This window comes from Osmerus mordax, chromosome 11 (assembly GCF_038355195.1).
Source record: "Osmerus mordax isolate fOsmMor3 chromosome 11, fOsmMor3.pri, whole genome shotgun sequence".
Classification (NCBI taxonomy): Eukaryota; Metazoa; Chordata; class Actinopteri; order Osmeriformes; family Osmeridae; genus Osmerus; species Osmerus mordax.
In genome coordinates, this window is record NC_090060.1 from 11,075,546 (window position 1) to 11,100,091 (window position 24,546).

A 24,546-nucleotide genomic window follows, 5' to 3' on the forward strand; every position below is an offset into this window, starting at 1 on the left:
ATTCACTGTTAGACTACCTGTCAACGTTTGGGACAGAAATCCTGGCGTCGGGGGGCTGCTGCTGGTGTTTCTGATTGGCTGGTAGGTGGCATTAAACGAACTCGACAGCTCTCAACTCAGCAGAAAACGTATACTCTAATCGACTTTTAACAGACGCAGAGGAACTTCTTGGTACACCAACGATGAACCAACAAGCCAGTGAAGGCACTGAATAAGAAACTCCAGTCCATATCTCATTAATAGTGTAGGTGAAATAATTACCATTTGGCTTGCATAAATCAGATCCTTCCACCTGCAAAAGTGCCTTGAGTTAAATTTGATTTGATGTATAAACCATACCTACTAGATACTACCAGAACTGATCCACGCCATGGACAGTCCACCAATCATGTTTCATCGTTTTTTATTTAGACAACCCAAATAAAAGGCACATAAAACATTGCGCATAATGTTTACATAATTATTCTTGACAGACAGTACATTTAAAAAAAATGTAGGAATGTTTTACCTTTCTGCTAATCAGAAAGCCTAGCTTTTTATATACAAAATTACCATTGTTAATGTTCTAATACAAAAAGTTTTATAAAATGTTATCTTGTTTTTTTCCTTTCATGTGTCTAACATGTCCTCTGAACTAATGGTTTTGTACAAAGATATACATTCATCTGCCTTCACAATATCATGCCAATTCATCAAGAATAACGACAGGAAGATTTGCATCTTTCTCTTCCAACTCAAAGTTCAACCGTTGTAATCAAATCAGAAACATTTGGTTAAATTTAATGTATGGCGCATGGTGTACAACAATTTGGTTGACCGAGCTGTTTTGCTCGTTTAGGTTGGTGAAGGCTTCTTCACAAATAAAGTCCATCACACACAGCTAGAGTAGGAAGCATTGAAGTGTGGAATAGTCTTGCAAAAGCAGTTCAGGCACACTAGTTATTACGGCCACTGCAGAAGGACAAACGATACCACACGCATACATTAAACCTAATTTTTTTAGTGTTTTATTACAATATAAAAAGTCACTAGCCATCTAATGACAGTTTTGAACTCAACCTCATACTGAGCAAGCTCAATTGTCCACATGCAACATTTTAGAGACCAGTAGGAAGGAAATCCATTGACAAAATCAAAATGCCATTCCAGATTTGAGCAATTTCCTTGATTCTGTGTTGTCATGCATGCAATACTATCAAAGGCCTCAAACACCTTGCTGCTACAATGTAGATTCAAGGAAAAAGTTACCCACCAGAGCACAAAAGTCCACTGTTTTCCGTGTATAACACATTATCAAGTGTCAAAATACAGCTCCAAAGATGTGCAATGCAGTTTACGCAAACCACTGTCAGCTACAAGTGCTTCAAAGACTTCCTTTGTGGTGAGATTTTATTACTTGATATAAGCGTGGGCAGAGTCAGTTGGCTGAGAAGGTAAGCGGTCGGTCCTTGGGTAAATTACCCAACCTCCTCCTTCTTACCCTATGACAACACCTGGTTTTCTTCATTTTAATTATCACTTAGTCCCTTTCACACAAAAAGAGCATTGAGACAGGACCTACCAGCTAGCTGTATAACCATGGGAACCAGGTGGCAGTTTTGGTACTACAGTAATGAGAACTTAGGATATAAACCACAAAAGAAAATAACAGAACGTTAGTCCCAATGTATTCCTAAACTTTCCATTTAGGACGGCCATATCAACAATGATAAGGTAACTGTTTTCCTAACCTGTGACCTATGTTTTATTGTTCTGACAGGCCAAGAAAAAAATAGTGTCTAATATTTACAATGACAGGGTGTGTACGTTCAAGAAAAATATATAGTGCGTTCATCATGATTCCATTCACTCCAAAAAGTCAAATACTGGGCTACTCTCAGTAAGGTTCCTGAGAAAAAAAATATTTGTTGTAGGAACCAAAAGCTGAAATATGTAGTGGGACACAAGAATCTAACAAAAACAAAACATTTTACCAACATGATAAAACATTATCACAATAAAATATTGTGAACTTTGGGAACTTTGCTTCTAGGGTCTTTACCAGGCCACTAGGTGGTCACGTTGGACACTAAACTGAAAGGCTTTAAGAAACACTTACAATTTTTTGATCTTTGAAATACTGTCATTTTCAGGACTTAACCTGGGGATATGTTTTCTGTGCAAGACTTTTCCTGTGTTCTGGTACCAATCTGTCATGTCATACAACTACTGAAGACATAAAACACAAATCATTTTAACAAAAACATGAGCATACAGCATCTAGAAGTTTGGAGTGTCCATTTTACAGATACATTTTTAAAATGGAGGACTAGGGAGTGTTAACAAAACATATTAAAAGGCATATACTTAAAATACTGCCAAGTGGCCAAAAGTTTTCCGTCAACAAATTCGATTTTAAAGTATCTTTCTATCTGGCAATGGATGTCTTTGTCCCTTTTTTGAAGTCCTTACAATGCATAAAACTATTAAAACTCATACACAGGCTATAATAACAAAATAGTAAAAAAAAAAACAAAAAAAAAAACATTAGCTCTATACAAGAGCATTTTAAACATTTTATACCAGCAACACATTACCGTTAAAAGATTTGTTTGACGCCAAAGGCATGTTCTGATGAAAAAAAGCCGCCTGTTTTTTACATCAGCCATCCACTTGGTGAATCACTTAACAGCTGAATTTAACTTTCAAGACCTCAAGATTCTAGGACTGTCTGTTGGCAGATGAAGAGAAATAAATGCAGTAAATATCATCTACAGGGGTTTGCCAGTCCCCCTCTCACATGCTGCTTTTTAACTAATGCTGATACTGCTGCAGTGACAGAGGGGTACAGCATCTGGCTAGCACCCTATCCTCCGCACTACCACAACATAATCTACAGTAAGAGGAGGGGCTACTAAGTTAAGAAATAGTTAGAAACTAAGAGGGTCGGGTAAAAGGTAGGAAGTGTATATGGGCAGGGTTGGGGGCATTAGTATAAGGGGTTTAACATTTCTACCAAGGTGGAGAGGAAGGCAGGACTTGGGAGAGAAAAGGCATGCTATCCATGGGCCTCATGGCAATATTGAGGGGCCCGGTAATATTCATGGACATGGGGGAGGTGATGGCCACTGGGTGGGCAATATTCATGGATGCTGATGCTGGGATGTTGACGGAGGCCAAGTTGACGGGGCCTGTAATGGTCACTGGGTGCTGTAGGTTGACTGGAGAGTGGATGTTGACCGTGCTGGTGGTAATGTTCATCTGGGCGGCGATCGTGACCGGGTGGCTAGCATTGCCACGGTTCATTGCAGAGGTGATGGCAGCAGAGTTGGTGACGGGCGTTGCAGAATTGTGAATGTTGCTACCATCTGAGCAAAGACACAGAAACAGAGGAGAGAGAAATAAAGAGAGACATAGAGAAAGTGAGACATGAGAAACATATGAGAGAGAGAGAGAGAGAGAGAGAGAGAGAGAGAGAGAGAGAGAGAGAGAGAGAGAGAGAGACAGACAGACAGAGACAGAGAGACAGAGAGAGAGAATGTCCTTTCTTTCCTGATAAATCAGGAAAGCCAACACACTCCACAGCTCCATAGGATTTGGGTTACGTGGGCTAGTCACTGCAAAAAGTACATACCAGACATGGGTCAAAAACTGTTTGCAAGTACTTGCTGTAAGCTTGATCTACTGTTCCCAGTACAATGAAATCAATAGATTGTCCCAAAAGTACAAGGTCTGAAGTAAATCTCATCTATGCATTTGACCCAGGTCACGTCAACACACACTGATGCACTCTTTAAACTGTGGTAGGATTCATATGAACCTACCTTGAGTGCGAGAGATGTCAATAAGGACTTGGAACGACTTATTTAAGACCTCTCCTACCGTCAACTCACCTGAGGGGGTAATTCAAAAAGCAGGATCAACGTGCTAGCCAGCTTACTTTCTTAATATTCTGTATAAATTCAACCAATGACAGACAACCGTCTTAAAACTAGAAACATTTCAAAATGTACACAACACTATCAACTCAACATCAGCGTTATTTATGAGTTGTGGTGTGAGTGGTAGCATTATTAATGAAATGGTGTTTATCAAAAGAGTTGTCTGGTTAACTTATTGATCCTGCTTTATGAAATAACACCCTAATTCCTGAATCGTCCTAAAGAACACACACCAAAAAGAAAAACATTCTCCAAATACTGCTAACTACCAAATAATAAACGGGCCACGTTTGCTGAATATAGCTCAGTGAAGTAAACAGTCAAATTTGGGTAGGGGGGTGGGGGGGGGTGGGTCAGGGTTGGGGTTCTGCTGTCAGCTACAGTATTACCTTTTCGTAGCCCTGAGTGGTTCCACTGCCAGTCACTTAGCCCTATTCAGAGATACAGACAAATGGGGGTTACAGATCGCAAGGCTGCAATTGCAGCGTTAGGACAGGGCATCATTTAGGCCTGTATGCCAGAGGGCGACAGCAACAGGACATGTTGGAATAAGGGCTGGGCTTCCACCTCAATAGGGTTCCATTCTTGTCAAAACAATAGACGGCCCATCCCAAAATTCACTAACATCTTAATAGCATATGAATCTAGGCTAATCTAAGCTCCTGTTAATGAAAACATGTTTCTTTGACAATGACCACTGCACTGAACTCTGAAGACATTTAACTTGGTACTCGCCAGACCAATAAGAAAATATGTCATAAATCCCTGATTAAGTCATACATTAACAGAGCTATCCGCACAGAGCTAAAAAAAAAAAAAAACTAAATGCAGATTGCAGACACATCAACACTTGAATAAAAGATAATTTTATCTTGGTATATGCCATTGCATTTCACTTTGGGGTAACTCATGTTGCAGTGCTAGTCTGCTATGTGCGTCAAGTACATTCAATTTGCAAAACCCTTTACATTTAGATTGTTTTATAACATGTCTTGCTCCAGGCTATCTATTTCTGTCAGTAGAGATACTCATCGGCACCTACACGTTTGTGAATGATAAAATAAGAACATCGCCAGCTAAATATTGTTGCTACTCAAGTACATTGTTGCTGAATTTGAATATAAATGGAATGCTGTGCTGCCTTCTACAACACAAATAAGTATATGAGACCAGAAAGGTTAAATGAAATAATAAACTGACACCTTGAAAGGAAGCAGATGAATGAAATGACATGACATATGTGTAACATTCAAAAATGTGAACTTTGTGAAACATGGAGGACAAGCCTTTTACTGGCCAGTATTGTTTTGAGTGTAGGAAGCTTTGGGATTCAAATAGATCTTAGATCCAAGTTCATTAAAGGTGAGCATATGATAAAGGAACCATGTTGGAAGGTGACATTTTTTCCAAGGGGACTTTCCTAACCAATGCCATGCCCCTACCAGACTTTGAGACTCCCCTTAGCCACTGTGTCAGAAGATGATTAGTCTAAACACCTTTCCCTTGGAATATGTGCACAAAACTATTCACATTTCCATTAGTAAAACCACCTTTGAAAATAATCAAACAATAGGAGTTTTAACCTTTAATCTAATTTGTGAATCACATCAGTTAGTGAACATGTTGTGTGCCAGTGTGTGGCCCCTGGGTCAGGAGGGGCTCGTGGATAGTGATGCCAATGGAGAGAAGGGGGATCATACCTTTGTTACAGGGGTTGTTGAAGCTAGCCTGCCCGTGTGTCTTTAGGTGACTGGTGATGTAGGCGGCGCTGAGCATCTTGCCACAGATGTTACAGGTGACCTTGCCCTCATGCCGGATCATATGGGAGCGCAGACGATCTTTGGTGGCGAAAGCCGAGGTGCAGGCCTGGAACAGTGCATATTCCGTCGTTATTTTTTATTTCAAATACAGCAAAAAAATAATATTTGTAGTAGTGCTCAGTTTTCACAAAATACACTTTTGACACTTCTTGTTTCAAAGAGGGCAGTGTTTCAAATATGTTGCATCTTAATACTGTAGTCATAAAGAGAGGTGGGAGGGACAGGAGGTTCAGAGTGAAATAGAGTGAGCGGGGTCTAATAAAGGTTAGTGTGAGGACTGTGCGCAAGGAGCATAACCTCTTACCGTTACTTGGCATTTGAAGGGTCTCTCTGAAGAATGAACATGCTTCACATGACAGCTTAGGTGGTCAGGCCTACAGTGTTAGAGGGATGAGAAGACCATGGGAACTAGGTTCACAACCTAGGTTACTGGAAACTAGGTTGCATTCACTATCCTCTCAAAAGGAGCTTAAGTTACCACACTACATAGGATATATTACATTAATTACAAATGGGTAAAAAGTATGATGTAGGATTGTTTAAAAAAATAAGTTACAATTGCTGTTCTTAATAAATCATGCTTGGTTATACATAATTTCAAATGTGTTGAATTTGTTAACAACCATGCGTTGAGGGCTGGCCTTTATTTTAAACAATATATACGTAGTTCATTAAGGAATAAACTATTCTTTACTACACAAGGAGTGCAACTACGTTTCCATGTATCTCACTAAAACAGTACCTTTCTCTAGCCCAAAGATTATGGACATCAAAACTTCTTAAAAAGTGTTAATTTTGGTCCATGGAGCCCACATTTGCTGATGCAAAATCAGTCATAACAGAGCAAACGGTACTGTAATACTACATTTTCAGCCAGTTGATTATCCTCATCTCTTACCAATAAAAATTCGACAGAACGATCAATAAAACTAAACCCTACCTTAATTCAAACCAAAATATTAGACAAATAGGCCTACATAACAAAATTAAATACTGTACATGTAGGCCTATCTTTATCTGAAGTATTGCACGAATGTTTGTCAATTCTTTTAAATAAAAAAACAAAACATGGAAAGGCAGAAGCCCAACCAAACTATCGAAGACTCAATTTTGCAACATGACATTCACAGTTGTTTTAGGCTACATAAATCCTGTCAAAGATGCATGCACCTCTCTGGGAACAACAGCTGTGAATTTTACCCTCGTCTTCACTAAGCAGCACTGAGCTCAACTGGGGCAAACCAAGCCAGACATTTTTCCATCCAACAAAGAGGAAGGAGAGTGTGGCGCAAAAATGTCTCTAAGGAGACGGTTTCACACTGGCAGGCTTTTCACAATGGTGAGCAGGCATCCGATCCCATCTTCTCAGGAGTGCAGTGGAGCTGAAAAGCTCACATTCCCCCCCCCCCCCTCCTCCTACTCGAGGATCCTTTCGTTTAAGCCTGCTACTGAAGGCCTCCTTAGTAAAATGGAAGTAAGGAGATTCCCTTCGACCTCAAGTCACTGTAGTCCTAATGATATCACCAAAACCCTTTTTGATGTTAAATTACAACTCTGTCTACTTCAACGCAATCGTGTCTTGGGGTGTAAAATGAGGCAGGAAAAAAAAAAAAATTCTACTGAGCATCTTAAGAAAAAAGGGGAGGTCTAAAAATTTATGGAATAAATCAAGACCAGTCAGTCAAAACACTACCATTGGGAGCAGGAGTGACACTGGAGGCCCATCTCTTCTGGTGCAGTCTGGCCCCTGCAGCAGTCTCTCTGTCCCGTGCCGTTCTCCCTGAGAGGGGGGGGACACGAGGGTCTACTATATGACGTACGCAAAGCTCCAGTTAAAATAATACAAGGGGCACACTGCTTGCATGTCATGAGCCGGTACTGAAACTGCATAGCTAGCATCTGTGGCCATGGTTCTGTTTGAACTACAATTGACATACAACTGAATTTATGTTTATTCTCTCAACTGAATCAACCATTTTTACATTGGAAATGGCCACTTTTATCACATCTTATTTGAACTAAATAATCTTATTTAATCCACTCAGAAATCAATCTTGTTATTCCATGATAAAAAAGCCATCTTCTTAGTTGGCTGGAAAAGTCCCCAAATTCTCTCAATTCTACTCATTCACCAAACTATGCCAATACCACATAATCACTTCCTGCATTCTAAATCACCTACATTTCCTCTCTAGTAATAGAAAATGTATTCAAGGAGGACAATGGAATTGCTTCATAATATTAAAGCAATGCAGCTTTGCCATAGGATACTTTTCTGGAATGATCCTCACTATAATAGTAGGCATCTCTGCATTTAGAAAATGTTTCAGATTCACATTGAATCTGTATGGTCATCTTAGTTAAAAGATAATAGTATCAAGCCTTTCATTGGCTGTTAGAGTGAGTAGGCCAGGTGTCCTCAATGGTCAGCCTAGTATTTAGCGTGTTTACTAATGAGCAGTGCTTGACAACCAAAACTTGGAATCTAAACCATCTAAAATGAACAAATTGGCTCTTTGAACCTTTGTTCTTAGCCTGATGGGTTGGCTTAAGGGTAGATACTTACTTTGCATTAAATAGTGGGAATATTGATCTCCGCATTTTTTGCATCCAAAACTTTGAAGCACATTGAAATGAAAGCAGTGACTAAGCACCACTCTACCAAGTTGGTGGTGTCAATGAATTTTAACTCACCTTACTCAAAAAGGACACAGCACTTAAAAATAATGCAAGTAGAGTACTTAAGAATTCCTTACATTTGATTAGCTTCATTAGCTACAATTGAAATTAAAAATTGGACTTTTAGTGTTGCAGAAATATTCAAGCATATAATAAATCTGGTATTCAGAAAAGAAAATAGGACCACATACCTCGAGAAGCCCTTCCCGCAGACAGAACAGATGTAAGGCTTGTGGACTCCACCATCATGTGAACGTACGTGGTACGTCATGCGGTCCTTCCTCTTGAACCTCTGCTGGCAGATAGGACACTCAAACGGCTTCTCATCGGAGTGGGAGAGCTTGTGGCGGTTCAGGTGGTAGACATCCCGGAAGGCCTTGCCGCACATATCGCAGCCGTGGTTCTTCTTCACTGGTTTGGCGGGCTTCTTGGGGAGACTCTGCTGCTGCGGCATGGGCGACATGATGCTGGTGGCCGTGGAGGCGGAGGTGGTTGCCGTGGTGAGGATGCCAGCTATGGTGGAAATGTAGGAAGGGTTTCCGCTGTTCTCACGATGTGGCACAGTGGAGATGAGTGGCACCATGGTGGGTGCCGTCTGCACCTTCTTGGGTCGCGACACCATCTTGATGCCCGTGTGGCAGGACTCGTGCCGCCGCAGGTGGTAGCTGTCCCGAAAGGCCTTGTTGCAGTAGCCGCAGATGAAGGGTGTCTTGGATTTGGGTTCCTTCTTCACCACGGTGATGCCTCCGCCGCCACCTCCGCCCGCGCCACTTGCCACATTGTCCTTGAGGAGTTCCGCGGCGCTGACGGGCGGCTTGTGGTCCAAGGGGATTGGCAGCACAGGCTTCTGGTCTGGCGGTTCGGCGCCGGAGTTGAGGAGCGGCAGAAGGCTGTTCTGGGCCACCTGGTGCTGGTGATGCAGGGCCTCATTGGCCTGCTAGAGGGAGGACACACAGCCATGCAGAAGCACATCAGTACACACACACCCCTCAAGGCTACTTCAGCAGCATGTAGCAAAGAGACGGAAGGAAGGGGGGGCAGGAGAAGAAGAAAAAATAAAAAAGAGAGAAACGTTTCTGCTCTATAGTTACCAGGAGACCTGATAGATCTGAGATAATCTTGGAAGAGTAATTTTCTGGTGGACATGACAGTAGACATTCCTAGCAAATGCATCCACGACTTTTTCCCCCACACTTTTGTTGAAGGGCCTATTTAGGTAGCCTGCTTTTATGTACAGATCTAATAGAATTACTTAGTGCCATAATTACGCGAGGCTACAGATCCCTGAAGCATGACAACGCCCGATGGAATATGATTGAATAATTTAACAGAATAATATTGGAACCAAATTATTGAGACCTTTATTTTATGAAGGCTAAAATGTGCTTAGTGTAATGGAGGAAACTACAGCTACCACACAACATGTAGCCTTTGAAATCCAAGGACTGTGCGGTTGAAACTTCTATGTCCTAGGACAGAAGGTGGCTAGGTTGTCACCGACACAGCTTTAAATATCATCAGAATTAGAAAGTGACTCAATCCTGGGACATCCCTGACAACAGCACCCTGATTTACAGGGGGGTTGGGATGCAGCTGTTCAACACGGTGCCGGATGACTAAAAAGACACAGGAGACATCATATTGAAACAGAATATTAAGTCTCTGCCAACTTTAAATCTAACCAACAGTGATTGCAACATATAGCATGATCCCTATCCTCCATCTCAGCTAGTTAACCTGCTTTGTAGGTGTTGGATCGTAAAGTTAGTCTCTTCCAGAAAATGTTTTCCCCACATTCAGATATCCACATGTGACAATGAGTTGTGAGGCATATTCTAGATGACGACAGTGAGCTAATCAAACATAGACTTATGCGTACATCCACCCCCACAAGCGCACACACAGTTTCCTGCCAGTCAAGAATCTAAATCTGTTGCATGTAAGGTGATCTCCCATGGTGATGGAGCTGATTTTTCATGTGACCAGTCCTCCACAGGCACAGTGTGTTCTAGCTGAGTTGAGACCAGCACAATCTGTACACTAACTCTACCTTTCCACTCATTATCCATACACTCTTGTGGAAGTTGTAGCCTTTTGAGGTGAGAAACTAACAGTGACAACTTGGGGGAATATTGCAAGGTAGCACCAAAAGTGTATGCAAGCGGTCTACCAAGTTGATTGTCCAATTCTTGAGACAGGTATACATATAACAGAAATTATGAGCAAATTTGCCTATGGTATATCAACAAAAATCTATACACCTTTTTGTAACAAAGTAGACATTTTTCATCAAATTTATGAAAAACTGAAGATAGAGAAAAAGAGCAGTGACAACTTCCCATTGCCTCATGCATCTTCTGAACGTCACACCTAAACTTGTGGTTTACCTATTGGATATAAATAGCTGGTTGCTTTCACTACAGTTTCAAACTACTTTCATGTGTTTTTTGTAAATTTAACATATTGGCCTAGACCACGAATCATCCTCAACCCCACAAGCTAGCTTATACCGATGTCCTTCCACCCTTTGGAGTGTGCTACATGTGTTTTTAGCTATGCCTAGCAGCTCTATGGCTCGCTTTGTCAGACCACAAAAATTGCATGTGTAAAAGGGGTCGCTATTGCAAATTCACACTTGTTCATTGTTGAGGTAACATTCAAATGAAGACTTGTGTGTCTTGATAAATAAAGTGGATTAATTCAAAGTAATGTTTACATTTTAAAGTGGTTCTTAAATAAAAAATCTTTATTAAAAACGTCATTAAAATGTATCAACAATCAGAGGTCGAATTAAATGTAACATATCATAATTAATCCTTCAGCAATTTCACCCAGCCCTACAATAAATAGATGTATGGCAAAAAGTTATAGGATAGGATCCTTGACCTTAGAACACAAAATGGTGCAGTCTTTAAGCCAATGCCTTGGCTAGATAACATGCCTGTAATCTTAGGTAGGAGCTAACAAACAACAATGATACATTTACACACACACTTTATTAAAGTGTCAGCCTCAGTAATAAAGTGGTGTAGACGTCATCTTAAGTCTGCAGCTGCCAGCATTGTCCAATTGGTCACAGCACCCCACAAAAGATAGGTTGATGGGAGGGGGCGGGGGGTTTATGAATAGCTTTGGTCTGTGACTGAAGAGACATTCACATTGTAACCAGCAGCCCTACAACGGCACAACTGAGGATCCAAAGACAGAGACAATCTTGTTCTTTTCTAATGACCGTAATGCAGGGGTTAAACACCTGACCGCTTGGCTTTTCAGGTTCAGCCAAGCATCCCGACCCGGTCAGTCGGTTAGGGGATGTGGTCTGGGGAGTCAAAAATGTTTCCTTTTGTGGAGGACACAAATACAAGCAGTGATGCACGCATGGCCCTCAGGGGGGGCCTTTGTCACAGCCGCTCTTCTGAATTCAGATACTCTACTTGTCTGCTAACCGAGTGCATGCTTACAGTAAACAACCACACAGTCTATTTGCATTTCAAGATTAGGAATGGTCATTAAAGCTGTGAGACATCACAGTGCTCCCCCTTATTAAAGTCATTTTTAACTGTACTTGGATTTACTGATGAAAACATTTCCTGTAGGCTACATAGGTCTGTGTGTGTGCGAACACAGACAGTCTGGGCCCTGCGTGTGTGTTTGAGATGACCAATCACAGACACTGTAGAGCAGGGAGAGCAGCCCGCTGTGCCTTCACGCTGCTCTGATGATTTTGATACAAATACACTCTGAAGGCTGAGGTCATTCCAAGATAAATAGTGCTGAAACTGAGTGGGGGGCGTGGAAAATAACCAGAAACAGCACACAATAAGAGCAGCCTGTTCTGTTTTCATTCATTCCGATACGGGCGAGGGTTTACAATGATGGGGGAGAATCTCATTCAATAGAATGTTAATCTGTTTGCATATCAGTGCGTCTCGAAGCCAGGGGCTGAGGCTTGAAATCCAATTGTTTTCAACAGGCCCACTTCTGCCCCTTCTAGCTAGGCCTTCATTCTAACCAATGACTATAGGCCTAGTTTAGTGCTATGACTAAATACCACTCTTCTATGTGAGGATATGATACCAGCTACAGTGCGGTGCTGGCTAACACCATGCATGCAGACAAGTGACACCCTTATTACATCCCTTCAATTACTGTCACAAATTTACTTCTCATGCAAACCTCCTGGAATACACCACAAAAAAATTAAAAACAAGTTGCACTTAAGTTATTTGCAGCAGAGTACAAAACTGTCATTTACATGCACTTTAAGTGAGAGAGACTCAAAACCCCATTCCTCTTGAAGGGGAAAATGTAGGCATTTATGAATCAATCTGATCAGATGCAGGAGGATTACGACACGCCTGTTAAGAGCATGACATATATTGACAACCCCCCTCCTCTTTCAACTACATCCAGCAATACAACGCCTAGAGAACAATAAGTGACGCAGGCTAGACTGGAGTACAGTCTCATTAGATGGCTCATCACATGCAGTGAATGAAAAAAAAAGACCCAAATAACAAACATGGTTTCTAATTTCCTCCACTTCATTGCACCAGATTCAGGTATTTCTGCCTTGTTAGCCAGAAAATAAAACCATCACCATGGATCCTCAGCCCCTGCTAATTAACTGAAAACAGCTGCACCACTTCAGTGAGAATGGAAAGGAGATACAGCTTTGTGCCAGCAATGCAATTAAATGGAAAGCTACAGAAATAAAGAAGTTACAACCTGCACTGAGGTCCTCGGTTCTCAAGTGTAAATTTGACCCCAAAAAGTGCGTTAAGTTACTACCATTTCAAAAGGAGTAACAATTTCTGTACAAAAATAGCAACGGGCCATAGCTCTTAGTTGGTGCAATTAAAGTTATGAACTGTGCCATCATGGGCGACGATCACGACGCGTCTCTGCCTTCCCTGTACCAACTGTTCTTGTGTCTGTCAGACCATATGCTTTTAGCCCATGTGGAAGATGCATACGTACAACGTATACAAACACGATTTAAGGTATTTACTATACCTGCAGAGGAGTTACTTTATTTATCGACAGACAATCTAATTTGGGGTCTTTAGCTGTATGAATGTTAAGATACACTATATCTATTATCTAATTTATATGAATTCATTTCAAGATGGAGAATGTTTGACAACACATTCGCTAATCTTTGATTGACGCCTCGCTAACCGCTGAAACTGGTTCTGAAAAGGTGTCCATGCAAAGACTAACCACCAAAAATCTCAGACATGCACGGAGCAACGAGGTTGCAATGGTCAGCTAGCTTGCCGCCGCCGGAGCATAATGCATACTTCGAATTCTTTCTCCAACCCGCGCTTACATATTGAGGAAAAGGCTGAGTGTAAATGGGAAAAAGGGGGGAAAGTTTGTAATCGGAAATGGGGATTATCTCCTTCCCTCCTCGTGCCCAGTAATTTCGCTCATTATTAACCAATATCCACTGCTTAAAGTAATTCCACTGATACCGCACTTCAAAATGTATTCATTTTATAACCCCACCAGTCATGGCTTGCTGCAAGAGGTGTTCTTGCGACGTTATATTGAAGAGGCAAGCTAGCCGCTAGTTTGAGCTAGCTATAGCTAGCTTCCAAGCTTGCTAGCCCAGTTAGCTTGCTAGCTAATTAACTAGCGCGGGCATTAACACTTGCTCATTCCTAGATTAACGGTACGCGTGATTCATTTTCATCAATAAACATTTATAATGGTGATCTTAAACAAGAATAGTCAAAATAAAAATATCTAGAACACGGACGATCGAATTCCCTCTCCTCGTCATCCATAAACCTCACACAGCTGGAAGTCTGGGATCTAGCTCGCTAAATGGCTTGGCTAGCAGCTTCCATGCTAGTCATTTCGCAAGCTAGCTAGGGCTAGCTAGCTAACGACCATTGTTTTGCTTGGGTAGCTCTCCATGATTCCTACGCATCCAATCTTAATAAGCAAGTCCCCGTGGTGAAATAAGAGGGGAATTTGAATGTTTTTTCTAATTTCCCAATATTCCAACTCTTACCTGGAATAAAAATGTACTCCAACTCGGTTCCATCGCAACACTTAAATTCTCCAGGAAACCTACAAGGAATAGGAATCTACAACAAAGCAGCTAGCTAACATGGCAGCTGCTCCAACTTCCTGTAAGCCTCCGCTCCGGGCTAAACCATTTTCAATGTGGACTTTTTGTGGGATGTGAGGGATTTCAATTTTTTGGAAGATACAGTAGACACATTCGCTAAGTTAGTTGAATGTATATTTTGTTAATCATAGGTATATATGCGTTACAATTATACAACCATACAGTAACATTTGTCAGACTTATAACAAATTTATGAATCAATGCATTTAGTTTGCACCGTGGTAAAGGGCTCTGGGTAAAATAAGACGAGTTGGTTTCTTATTCGCCGCTTCTTATTCTCAAGTGGGTCTACCTTAAATCACAGCTAAACTGCTATGATGCGAAGTGTGTGCAAATGTGAGCAAACACAACAGCAACATGTTGATCTCATCTATAAACAATTTAAATTGTTTTACGATATTCCGCAAAAAATAACTAGGCTTTTGTTCTATATTATGTTTTTAATATTGGCATGTGGTGTGGAGGGCATAAATGCAATATTCTGCAATGTAAGCTATACAATGGACTCAGTGGGCAAACTTTCTTTAAAGGGAGAAATAATTACATGAACAGAATTAACTCCATCCCATTTAGATACCAATACGTGTGATTTAATCCATTGTAACCAATGTAATTGGTCTCAGGAGGGACAGGGAACAATTAACCCCGGTTGGGTAACCTGTAGTCAGAGTAGTATAGGCTATATGATAAGAGTGGCTATCCTTAATATTCTCATTACTATGTTTTCACAGGTAGGGGGTTATGAAACAGAAGGGAGAAACGCAGTGACAATCCGTAAAGACACATTATTCGGTTGAAGGATGGGCTGTTCACTCCATGCATGTAATTAGTTTTTACTGGCAAATAGAACATAGAGTAGGCTAACTAAAGGTTATAGACATTGGACTATACTTTGAGCTGTCTTAAAAAGCATGATAAATATGATGACATATGTATCAACAAATGAGACATCAAAGCATGTGTTTGAGAGGGGCGGAGAGATAGACCGGCAATTTGTTAAAATCAAGCAAATCATTTGGATTTCATCAAACAGGATAAGTGGTGAGAATTTATGTCTGTGACATCCAGTCTTGTCCAGTAGGAGGTGATAGTGCACCTAAACGTTGGTTGCCATCCTCTATAAAGCACCGCAGAAGAGTAGGAGCAGGAAGAAGATTTCATTACTGTTATTGTGGTCGAGTCCCTTATCATTTTTGCGTTCTTATTACCGTATGGTCTTAATAGCGTCCGAAGACTGGGTTAGATGGTGTGAGTTTATTACCCTCTTTGTTTGTTAAGACAACTATCTAGTTAGCCAGCTAGCACTCGCCAAGCTACCCTAGACAGATGCGCCAAGGTAGCTAGCTATCGTTATCTAGCAAGAAATCGCAATGACTGTTTTCGTCCACAAACGTGCTTTTATGTTTGTTTTTACTAACCGAGCTACCCTATGTAGCCTGGTTGATACTGTAATTGAAATCATATTGGTGGTTGATCAATCGAACCGTGTAGCTGTATACCATATCGGATGAATTGCACAGGCTAGCTTGTTTAGATTAGCCATACCTAATTGTTAGCTTGCTAGCTAGCTGTTTGTACGGAAATGCTGATCTCACATGCTTCGTAGGACCCATCCACCGATGGAAAGGGGGACGAGATGTTGCTTGCTAGCTTGCCACCCATTTAAAACAAAATGATTTCAAAAGCGACTTTTTCAAAATGTGTCTGCTTGGTATATAAGAGACGAAGATTAATGTCGAGACTTATGGTGACTGTGCAGGTGGCAATGGCGGAGCGCCGTGTGGAGTGCTCATGGAAGAAGCACATCGCAGAGCAGCTGAAGCAGAGAGACCGTGTGCAACGACAGGCCTTTGAGGAGATCATCCACCAATGTCAGTTGGATCACCTGATGCACATTAGAACCAAGCACGCTGATCATTTTATGTGAATGTGGTGTCATGAAAGGATGAGAAATTAGTTTGTTTGTTCCAGATAATCGTCTGTTGGAGAAGTCAGATCTACAAACTGTACTCTCAGAAAGATATCAAACTGACAAATATGACCTACAGAGCAGACATGAGGCCAGGTAAGCAATGGTCATGGAAGATTTCTGTAATCAGGTAATGAGATTATACACAAATTGGAAGCCTTCTAACGTTGTGATTCGTTTCCCAGCCCAGGGGCAGACACCACCCGTAATGATGCCTTACAGCAGGAGATGGCCCAGATGAGAATCAAACATCAGGAGGAACTGACAGAGCTGCACAAGAAACGTGGCGAGGTTAGCCATTTCATGCTTGTCTGTCTTCCAGTCTTATCACAGTACACATTTATCATTGAGATGTATTGCATGTTTGCCTTTTGAATCCCTGGTTTTTCTCCTTGCTCAATACCAAATGATTGGAAATGGCAAGGCAGGCTGGCTAAGAACAGGCACAGGAATCAAAGGCTTCACTTATTTCTAGGTGACCTTATCACTCACAAGACTGCTGCTGCCCTGTCCAAAAGACATGGACACTAATAACTTGACTATGAAAGATCAGGCCAATATGCATGTGGTCAGTCAGACATTGAACAGACTGTGCTGTATTCGCTTTGGGGTGGCTGATATGCATGTTCTTGTTGATCATAAAGATGTCCTTTGTGATGTGTTTCTGTCTTGTCTGTGCAGCTGGCCCAGAGTGTGATTGAACTTAATAACCAGATTCAGCAAAAAGACAAGGAGATCCAAAGCAATGAGGCCAAGTAAGTGTACTCACAAGCTGTTCATGCATTTCCCATCGGCATGTGATTCATTTTACACTCAACACTTCCCCAAACGACCCTCACCTTCGTCCTTGTCTGTGGTAGGATGCTGGAGTATCAGCAGCAGATAGCTAAACTGGAGGGGGATTGCAAAGAGCTACACAACTACCTGCAGGACCTGGAGAGGGCCAACCAGACTCTGAAGGATGAGTATGATGCCCTGCAGATCACCTTCAGTGCCCTGGAGGAGAAACTGCGGCGCACCACCGAAGACAACCAGGAACTGGTGTCCCGCTGGATGGCTGAAAAGTCCCAGGAGGCCAACCGGCTCAATGCTGAAAATGAGAAGGACTGTAGGTGAGTGCAGAGAAAGGTTCAGGGGTCTGCTCTGTGTCCCATGTAGTCATTTGCATGCAGAGTTTAATTTTCATTTCCTTTTTTCCATGTTAGACGTAGGCAAGCTAAGCTCCAGAAGGAACTAGCGGATGCTGCTAAGGAGCCACTGCCCTTTGACCCGTGAGTACCTTGTGCTACAGTGGCAAAAAGTTGCTCTCGGGTTTTTTTGTTCCCAGCAAAAACATTTGTAAAAATCCCTCCATGAGTCAGCACGACATCTGGTGTAAATTAGTTTTGGGCTTAAAGATACAGTAGCATCAACTCTGCAAATTTCTTATGTTTCTGCTGACTCATGGCCTGTCATGTGCCCTCTGCAGGGATGATGATATTGAGGTTGTACCAGAGGATTCTGGGAAAGTGCCTGGAGAGGCTTCGCCTAACCGGCCGCTTAGTCGTACTCCCAGGTAATACAAGGCGTCTTTGTCCTGTTAGAATTCCTAGAAGCATGAATGTGTAGCTACGTAGTTTCAGGGGTCCCCCCCCCCCCCTCCATGTAGTTGATAGTCCTCTTTCTGTTCCTGCAGTAAACGCATATCACAGCCTCCTCCAGGTGGTCTATTGGACTCCATCTCCAACATATTTGGGTATGTAACTGAGCACTAATCTTTGTGCAGTGGCCAGTGTACAGAGATCTTTCCTGCTCTGTGGGGTCTTTTGTGTCCTCGTCAGTGTATGCTCCCATGCTCCTCTCTGGGTGGGCGTGTCCATCCTGTTGTTGATGGCTTCTCTCTGTCTGTCTGCAGCGTGTCTGAGTCTGTGCAGCCTGGACTCCTCCCATCAGACTCCAGGTGAAATGCCACTGTGGTGTCAATAGGGCTCACAGTTGTCTGTGCCTGTAATTGTGTGTGCTAGAGGAATCTATACTAATGGGTTCATGGACTAATGGATCTATACTGATGGATGCTTTTGGTTTCATAGAAGACAGTTTCCCCAACCAAAGGGGGTTTGTAGACCAAATCTGGGATGACTAACACACAATGTGATTTATGTAAATGAATCCCAGAATGAAAGTGCATTTCAAATTGACACACAATGGATTTGTTTAGTGTCAATCAAGTTATGTTCCTGTTTTATGATTGGCTGTTGAGAGGCAGAACATAGAAATCTTGCGGGAACACAGGAATTGTAAGGCATTGCTGACTTGAGTGCATTTTGCTATGAGAATTCCTAAATGTTCCCTCAAGGCTCCCATAATGGTCTTGTTAGGTTTCACCTCATGTTGGCGTGAGTAATGTAGTTTTAACGGTTGCATAATTGTTATGAACTGACCTGCTTATGATTGAGGTTTTACTGATGTCTCCTGCTTCCATCGCTTCCTGACAAGATGCCCCTCTCCCATTGCTCTGCTTCCCGACCATGCATTGGACTTCTATGACCATTGCATGTTGAGCAGTGAATTCTCCAAACATGCGTGTGTTTCCCTTCTCCTCTGTGTGGTTTTAACTGGAAAGGTAATTAGCTGAAGGGTGAACAATGTGCCTCCTTGCTCCACAGGCGTCGTCCTGGCAACTCCTTCAGCTCCTCACCTGAGAATGCCGAAGCTCCGTCTGGGGTGTGTGCGGAAGTCCGTGTGCCCTCGACCGCACTGCATGTGTTTGTACGTACCCCAATTTCTTTGACACACTTTTTTTTTTGTCTGCCCACAGTCTTGAGCATGTGGTTCTTTCAGAAGCTAAAGGTCGATGATGAGATGTAAAAGGTCTGATTGCCCAAGTCCCTTCCCAGCCCTTAAGCTCCCAGCAGCCTCTTTTCTACCCAGCATGCTCTAGTTGTGCAGCGTTGGACTCGGGGGCTGCTGACAGACATGATGACCATCATAGTTTGTGTTTCTTAGAGTACAGTGATTCACAGTTATGATGGACATCTGACACAACCAATCACGATGGAGTATGGTGGCATGGGAATGGGATAGGTAGATGATCTCCAGTTTTCAAGCTGAGACCTGAACTTGACAATGTTACAAAGACTATCAGGAACTTCAACTGACTAGGAAGGAAATATTTTTGGCTGCTGTTTTTCACTTTTCCTCTCCCTACCTAATGGCCTTTTATAGAGCACCTGTTTGTGTGTGTTTGTTGCAGGAGGCCCATGACGGGGAGGTGAACGCAGTTCGTTTCAGTCCTGGTTCTCGAATCTTGGCCACGGGGGGGATGGACCGTCGGGTCAAACTATGGGAAGTGGTCTCAGGTGTGTTCAGTGGTCTGGATTGTGGCATAGTTTTTCTACGGAACATGTTTTCAGGTATTATGGTCGATGATGAGATGTAAAAGGTCTGATTGCCCAAGTCCCTTCCCAGCCCTTAAGCTCCCAGCAGCCTCTTCTTTACCCAGCATGCTCTAGTTGTGCAGCGTTGGACTCGGGGGCTGCTGACAGACATGATGACCATCATAGTTTGTGTTTCTTAGAGTACAGTGATTCACAGTCATGATGGACATCTGACACAACCAATCACAATGGAGTATTGGGCATGGGAATAGGATGGGTAGATGATCCCAAGTTTTCAAGCTGAGACCTTATTCAGGAAACATAGGGAATTGATGGTAACTTTATCTTGCTTGAGTTTTATCATCTGTAATAAACCACTGTTCTGTCTTTTCAGGTCGCTGTGAACCCAAGGGTGCGCTGACAGGCAGCAATGCTGGTATAACCAGCATCGAGTTTGACAGTACTGTAAGTGTAATTATTGTGTGCAGCTTTGGTTTCTTGTCACAGTGTCTGCGGTACACAGTTGTTTTATTTTATTCCCATTTCATTCTAACAGCAGGATAGTAATAAGGTGTTTGTTTATAGGGCTCATACTTGCTGGCAGCCTCCAATGACTTTGCTAGCAGGATCTGGACTGTGGACGACTACAGACTGAGGGTGAGGAAAGACGAGATCCAAATTTATTTTCTTGAAAATAAAAAAAGTCCACCCGTTAATGTCAGATGTTCATGGTCAATGATGAGATGTAAAAGGTCTGATTGCCCAATTCCCCTACCTGCTGCATGCAACTCCCAGCAGCCCCTGACCCCTACCCAGCATGCTCTAGTTGTGCAGTGTTGGATTCAGGTACTGCTGACAAACAGGATGAGCAGTCTGTGTCTCTCAAGAAACAAAGATTCAGTCATGATGGACATCCAACATAACCAACCATCAAGGAGTTGTGGGCCCTGGTATGGGGCTGGGCCACTGATCTCAAACCTGTGCTGAGACCACACCATTTCCTCCCCCCTCAACAATGAGTCATTCTTGGGCTGTGACATTCATTGTTGTTGCTCTCTCGTTTTGCAGCACACGCTCACGGGTCACAGTGGAAAGGTGCTCTCTGCCCGCTTCCTCCTTGACAACGCACGCATCGTATCTGGAAGCTATGATAGGACGCTTAAGCTGTGGGACCTGCGCAGCAAAGTCTGTTAGTATTTTTCCCAGCATTCGTCCTGCTCTTAGTTTACTTTTTTGGTTTGTTTTTCTTCCAATTCTACTATTAGTCTTTTGTTGTTGTTGTTGCTCTAATAGGTATGAAGACGGTGTTTGCTGGCTCCAGCTGTAATGACATCGTCTGCACCGAGCAGTGTGTCATGAGTGGTCACTTTGACAAGAAAGTACGCTTCTGGGACATCAGGTAAGAACCCAGCGCTGTGTCCATTTAGCACGCACACAACTGGAGATGAAAACATGGGACTAATTGTTTATTCACTGAAGTCCTAATGAAGCGAGTGTGTCTGATGGCCGGCTGGTGTTGGTCCTGCAGAGCTGAGAGCATCGTGCGTGAGCTGGAGCTCCTGGGCAAGGTCACGTCTCTGGATCTGAACCACGACCGCACCGAGCTGCTCGCCTGCTCTAGGGATGATCTCATCAAGATCATCGACCTGCGTACCAACGCTGTCCGCCAGACCTTCAGGTGGGGATGGTCGTGGCGCTGGGATGCTACTAGGGGACACAACAAGGTTAAAATGGTTGTTGTCTACATACAATCTAATGTTCTGTCCTTTTTTCCTCAGCGCTCCGAACTTCAAGTGCGGAGCTGACTGGACCAGAGTGACCTTCAGGTGAGTGTTCACCATTTGGTGCCAAAAGCCTTCACATGGCTGTAGTTGAGATGGTAGATTAAAACATTTTACTCTTCTCCCTCCCAGTCCTGATGGCAGTTATGTAGCAGCGGGCTCTGCAGATGCCACCCTGTATGTGTGGAACACACTGACAGGGAAGCTTGACCGCACGTTAGACAAGAACCACAGGTTTGTTTGAGCAAGACTTCTGTTGATCACTGGTAACTGTGTAACAAGAGCACTCATCAGTTCATTGGCTTGAAATGATAATGTTTGGGTCTGTCTTTCAGCACTGCCATCAACGCTGTTTCCTGGTCACCGTCTGGAGCTTTCGTGGTCAGTGTGGAGAAGGGAAGCAAAGCGGTTCTCTGGTCTGACATGTGATTGGCTAAGCTCTGCTCCGGACATTGGGTGGCTTATTGACCTGACTGTAGAATGGAGATCTAGACATTGGACAGGAGGGAGTCTCGTAGACCTACCCACGTTGCGCTGCACACTGACACTGGACTTTAATGTGTGCATATTTCTAAGACATGGGCCTGATTGTCCCCACTGGACACAGTTTCAGTTGACACTAGGAAGCAGCAATGAATAGGTGTTCCCCCCCCCCCCAAAAAAAAAGACAAAGCCCACGAATATGGAGAGAGTATTCTCCCAGTGAACATGATCATATATCAACTCAATTTACATGATATCCAGCACTGTCAATTATATCACCTATAAACCGGATATATGAAAGATTATAAAGCCGTTATTTTAAACTGAGCTGGGTTGTCTGTTTTTACAGCATTGATGTGTATATGGTTAACCATTACCTTTTGGAAGGAGAGGCTTTTGATGTAGACGTCTGTGTGCATTTGGGTTTCATTTGAGTTCAATTTCCTGTTTTGAACTTAACAAAATACATATATTTGCATTGTCCACTGCTAGGGGTGTGTTCTGTAATGCTAAGCTACCTAAGGATGTGTAATTGTCACCAGCCTGTTAGAAACGTTGACGTGAAAGCATGCTTGCTAGCAGTCTAAATGGGTAAGCGATATTTCAACACATGCATGAATAAGACTGTGCCAATCACAAAACGGTGCCCTCTAATAACACTAAAACAAAGAATGACTTGGCGATACGTAGCTCACTGACGGCTTCGAAGTTGGCACTGAGGATCAAAAACTTTCAATTATATTTATGCTGCCGTATTGTTTCCAACAATGTTTTTTCCTGTCATAGTAAAAACAATGGTGAGTCCTTGTGAGGTTTGTAATATTTTCTGGTATTGCCTAACCAGTAGGAGTGTGTATGACAACTGTCTTTAATTCAAAATTTCTCAAACCGTCAACCAATTGTTATCCAGTTAGTGTTCACACATTGGGATGTTTGATCTTTCCAGGAAACTGCCTCAAAGAAATGCATTGTGCTCTTAAACTTGATTCTGTTTCACACTCCATGGCGCTTTTTTATTCTGGCATTCACAATCCATAGGATTTTTGATTCACAAAATGTACAGTTTGTGTACCTCACTACATATCAGCTACCAGTGTTCTTCTGTACAGGAAGTCCTGGCCATAGAGGGCAGTGTGACATGACCTGATTCAGCTTGGCTGGATATGGTTCAGAGACGTTTGTACTTGTTACCTTCCTAAGGAAATAAACATACAAACATAAAACTAGAGAAGAGATGGATTCTGGTCTTCTGCCCCCCCCCCGTATCACCACGAGAACAGTACCAAAATCTGGTCTTCGGTGCCTTGCAGCACTCAACTAGCATTAATCACGGTTTTGTGTCTAGTTTTTGCGGAAGTGACCCGGGCATTGATCCTAAGGAAAGAGACATTTTTACCGCCTTGATAATGGCTGATTCTCTGATCTCCTTTCGACTGAACGAGGGACGGTGTGCTGCTGATCAGCTGTCCCTTCCCCTTCTGTGATCAGCAAAACGATTGTAAAGCTTAAGTTATGTACATGTAAATGAAAGTTCCTCTGTATGTTTTAATGTATGCACACTGAAAACGTGTGGAAACATGACTGTGTCTTTTTCTGTGGGGAAAGAGGTTTTTGTCAACCCTAAGATGAATGAAATGTAAGAAACTGAACTAAACATTTAATGTACAGTATGTCCGAGGTCTTTTACAGATATGGGGTCAGATATATAGCTCCTGTTGAATGTTCATAAACTCTTTGAAGAGATTGTAGTGAGTCATTTTCCGTTCCTTAGTGTAATCTCATTGGTCTCCCTGCTGATGTCAGCGACCAGACTGCTGAGTTTAACAACAAGGTATTTACAGCTTAGTGTCTTAACACAACTAGACATAACTGTATTGTAGTGGGCATTGGCTAAGCCACATTTTTTAAATGACAGTGAACAGGCACCTAATAATCAAACAGCTGGTTTGCCAGAGCATTAACATAACTGAGAAATCTTATCCATCAAGGTGTATTGACAAACCAACATATTTCACTATCATAATAAACTGTCATACAACAGTCACTTTATGAGTATTCTATAGTGTCAATAGTTTTGTTAATATTGTGAGATATTTTGCAGGGCTCTACTTCAAGGCTGTTGTGCTTTTGAGGATTATATCATTGTGCCTCAAGTCTTGGGGCGCCTAATCACGTTGACGGAAGGAGCTGACAGGAGTGCATGAGTAAGACGAAGCATTTAAAGAGCATAGGTATATAGTGGGGGAGGGAGAGGGCGTGGTGATAGGTTTAGTCAGACAGATTATAAATGCAGCAACATGGATCTGCACTGCACTCTTCTTTATACTGCAGGGCAGTCAATCAGTCCAAAGAGTTTGGCCAAGAAGAGTATCTGATTCATTTTGTCTGTGGGTCTC

At 42.5% G+C, this 24,546-nt stretch overlaps 2 protein-coding genes and 3 non-coding genes across 12 annotated transcripts; 4 read left to right on the forward strand and 1 right to left on the reverse strand.

Moving 5' to 3' along the window:
* Positions 1-386: 386 nt before the first annotated feature.
* On the reverse strand, positions 387-14,540 carry LOC136952134 (vascular endothelial zinc finger 1-like). Of its 6 annotated transcripts, XM_067246829.1 has the most exons (8): positions 14,442-14,540; positions 8,611-9,356; positions 7,434-7,520; positions 6,045-6,114; positions 5,621-5,786; positions 4,310-4,351; positions 3,804-3,872; positions 387-3,347 (listed from the first exon to the last, which is right to left on the reverse strand). In XM_067246829.1, the coding sequence occupies exons 1-8, from the start codon at positions 14,472-14,474 to the stop codon at positions 2,992-2,994; spliced, it is 1,569 nt and encodes a 522-aa protein (XP_067102930.1). In that variant the 5' UTR covers positions 14,475-14,540; the 3' UTR covers positions 387-2,991. The 6 variants fall into 6 exon arrangements, with proteins under 6 accessions (XP_067102930.1, XP_067102932.1, XP_067102931.1 ...); XM_067246831.1 differs by lacking the exon at positions 7,434-7,520; XM_067246830.1 differs by lacking the exon at positions 3,804-3,872.
* A 1,132-nt stretch (positions 14,541-15,672) lies between these two features.
* atg16l1 (ATG16 autophagy related 16-like 1 (S. cerevisiae)) lies at positions 15,673-23,731 on the forward strand. Of its 3 annotated transcripts, XM_067246348.1 has the most exons (20): positions 15,673-15,809; positions 16,321-16,432; positions 16,533-16,626; positions 16,716-16,821; positions 17,212-17,285; positions 17,391-17,642; positions 17,736-17,801; positions 17,999-18,085; positions 18,206-18,265; positions 18,425-18,469; positions 19,176-19,278; positions 19,763-19,868; positions 20,281-20,351; positions 20,472-20,543; positions 20,955-21,075; positions 21,180-21,285; positions 21,415-21,564; positions 21,665-21,712; positions 21,800-21,901; positions 22,003-23,731. In XM_067246348.1, exons 2-20 carry the CDS (start codon positions 16,327-16,329, stop codon positions 22,094-22,096), a joined length of 1,863 nt encoding a protein of 620 aa, XP_067102449.1. In that variant the 5' UTR covers positions 15,673-15,809; positions 16,321-16,326; the 3' UTR covers positions 22,097-23,731. The 3 variants fall into 3 exon arrangements, with proteins under 3 accessions (XP_067102449.1, XP_067102450.1, XP_067102451.1); XM_067246349.1 differs by lacking the exon at positions 18,425-18,469 and having other exon boundaries at positions 15,701-15,807; XM_067246350.1 differs by lacking the exons at positions 21,665-21,712; positions 21,800-21,901; positions 22,003-23,731 and having other exon boundaries at positions 15,701-15,807; positions 21,366-21,499.
* On the forward strand, positions 19,359-19,624 carry LOC136952351 (small Cajal body-specific RNA 6). The gene has a single exon (XR_010877855.1). It is a non-coding gene; the product is annotated as a small Cajal body-specific RNA 6 (non-coding RNA).
* Positions 19,930-20,194, forward strand: LOC136952352 (small Cajal body-specific RNA 6). The gene has a single exon (XR_010877856.1). It is a non-coding gene; the product is annotated as a small Cajal body-specific RNA 6 (non-coding RNA).
* Positions 20,617-20,877, forward strand: LOC136952353 (small Cajal body-specific RNA 6). Its single transcript, XR_010877858.1, has one exon. It is a non-coding gene; the product is annotated as a small Cajal body-specific RNA 6 (non-coding RNA).
* Positions 23,732-24,546: the final 815 nt, after the last annotated feature.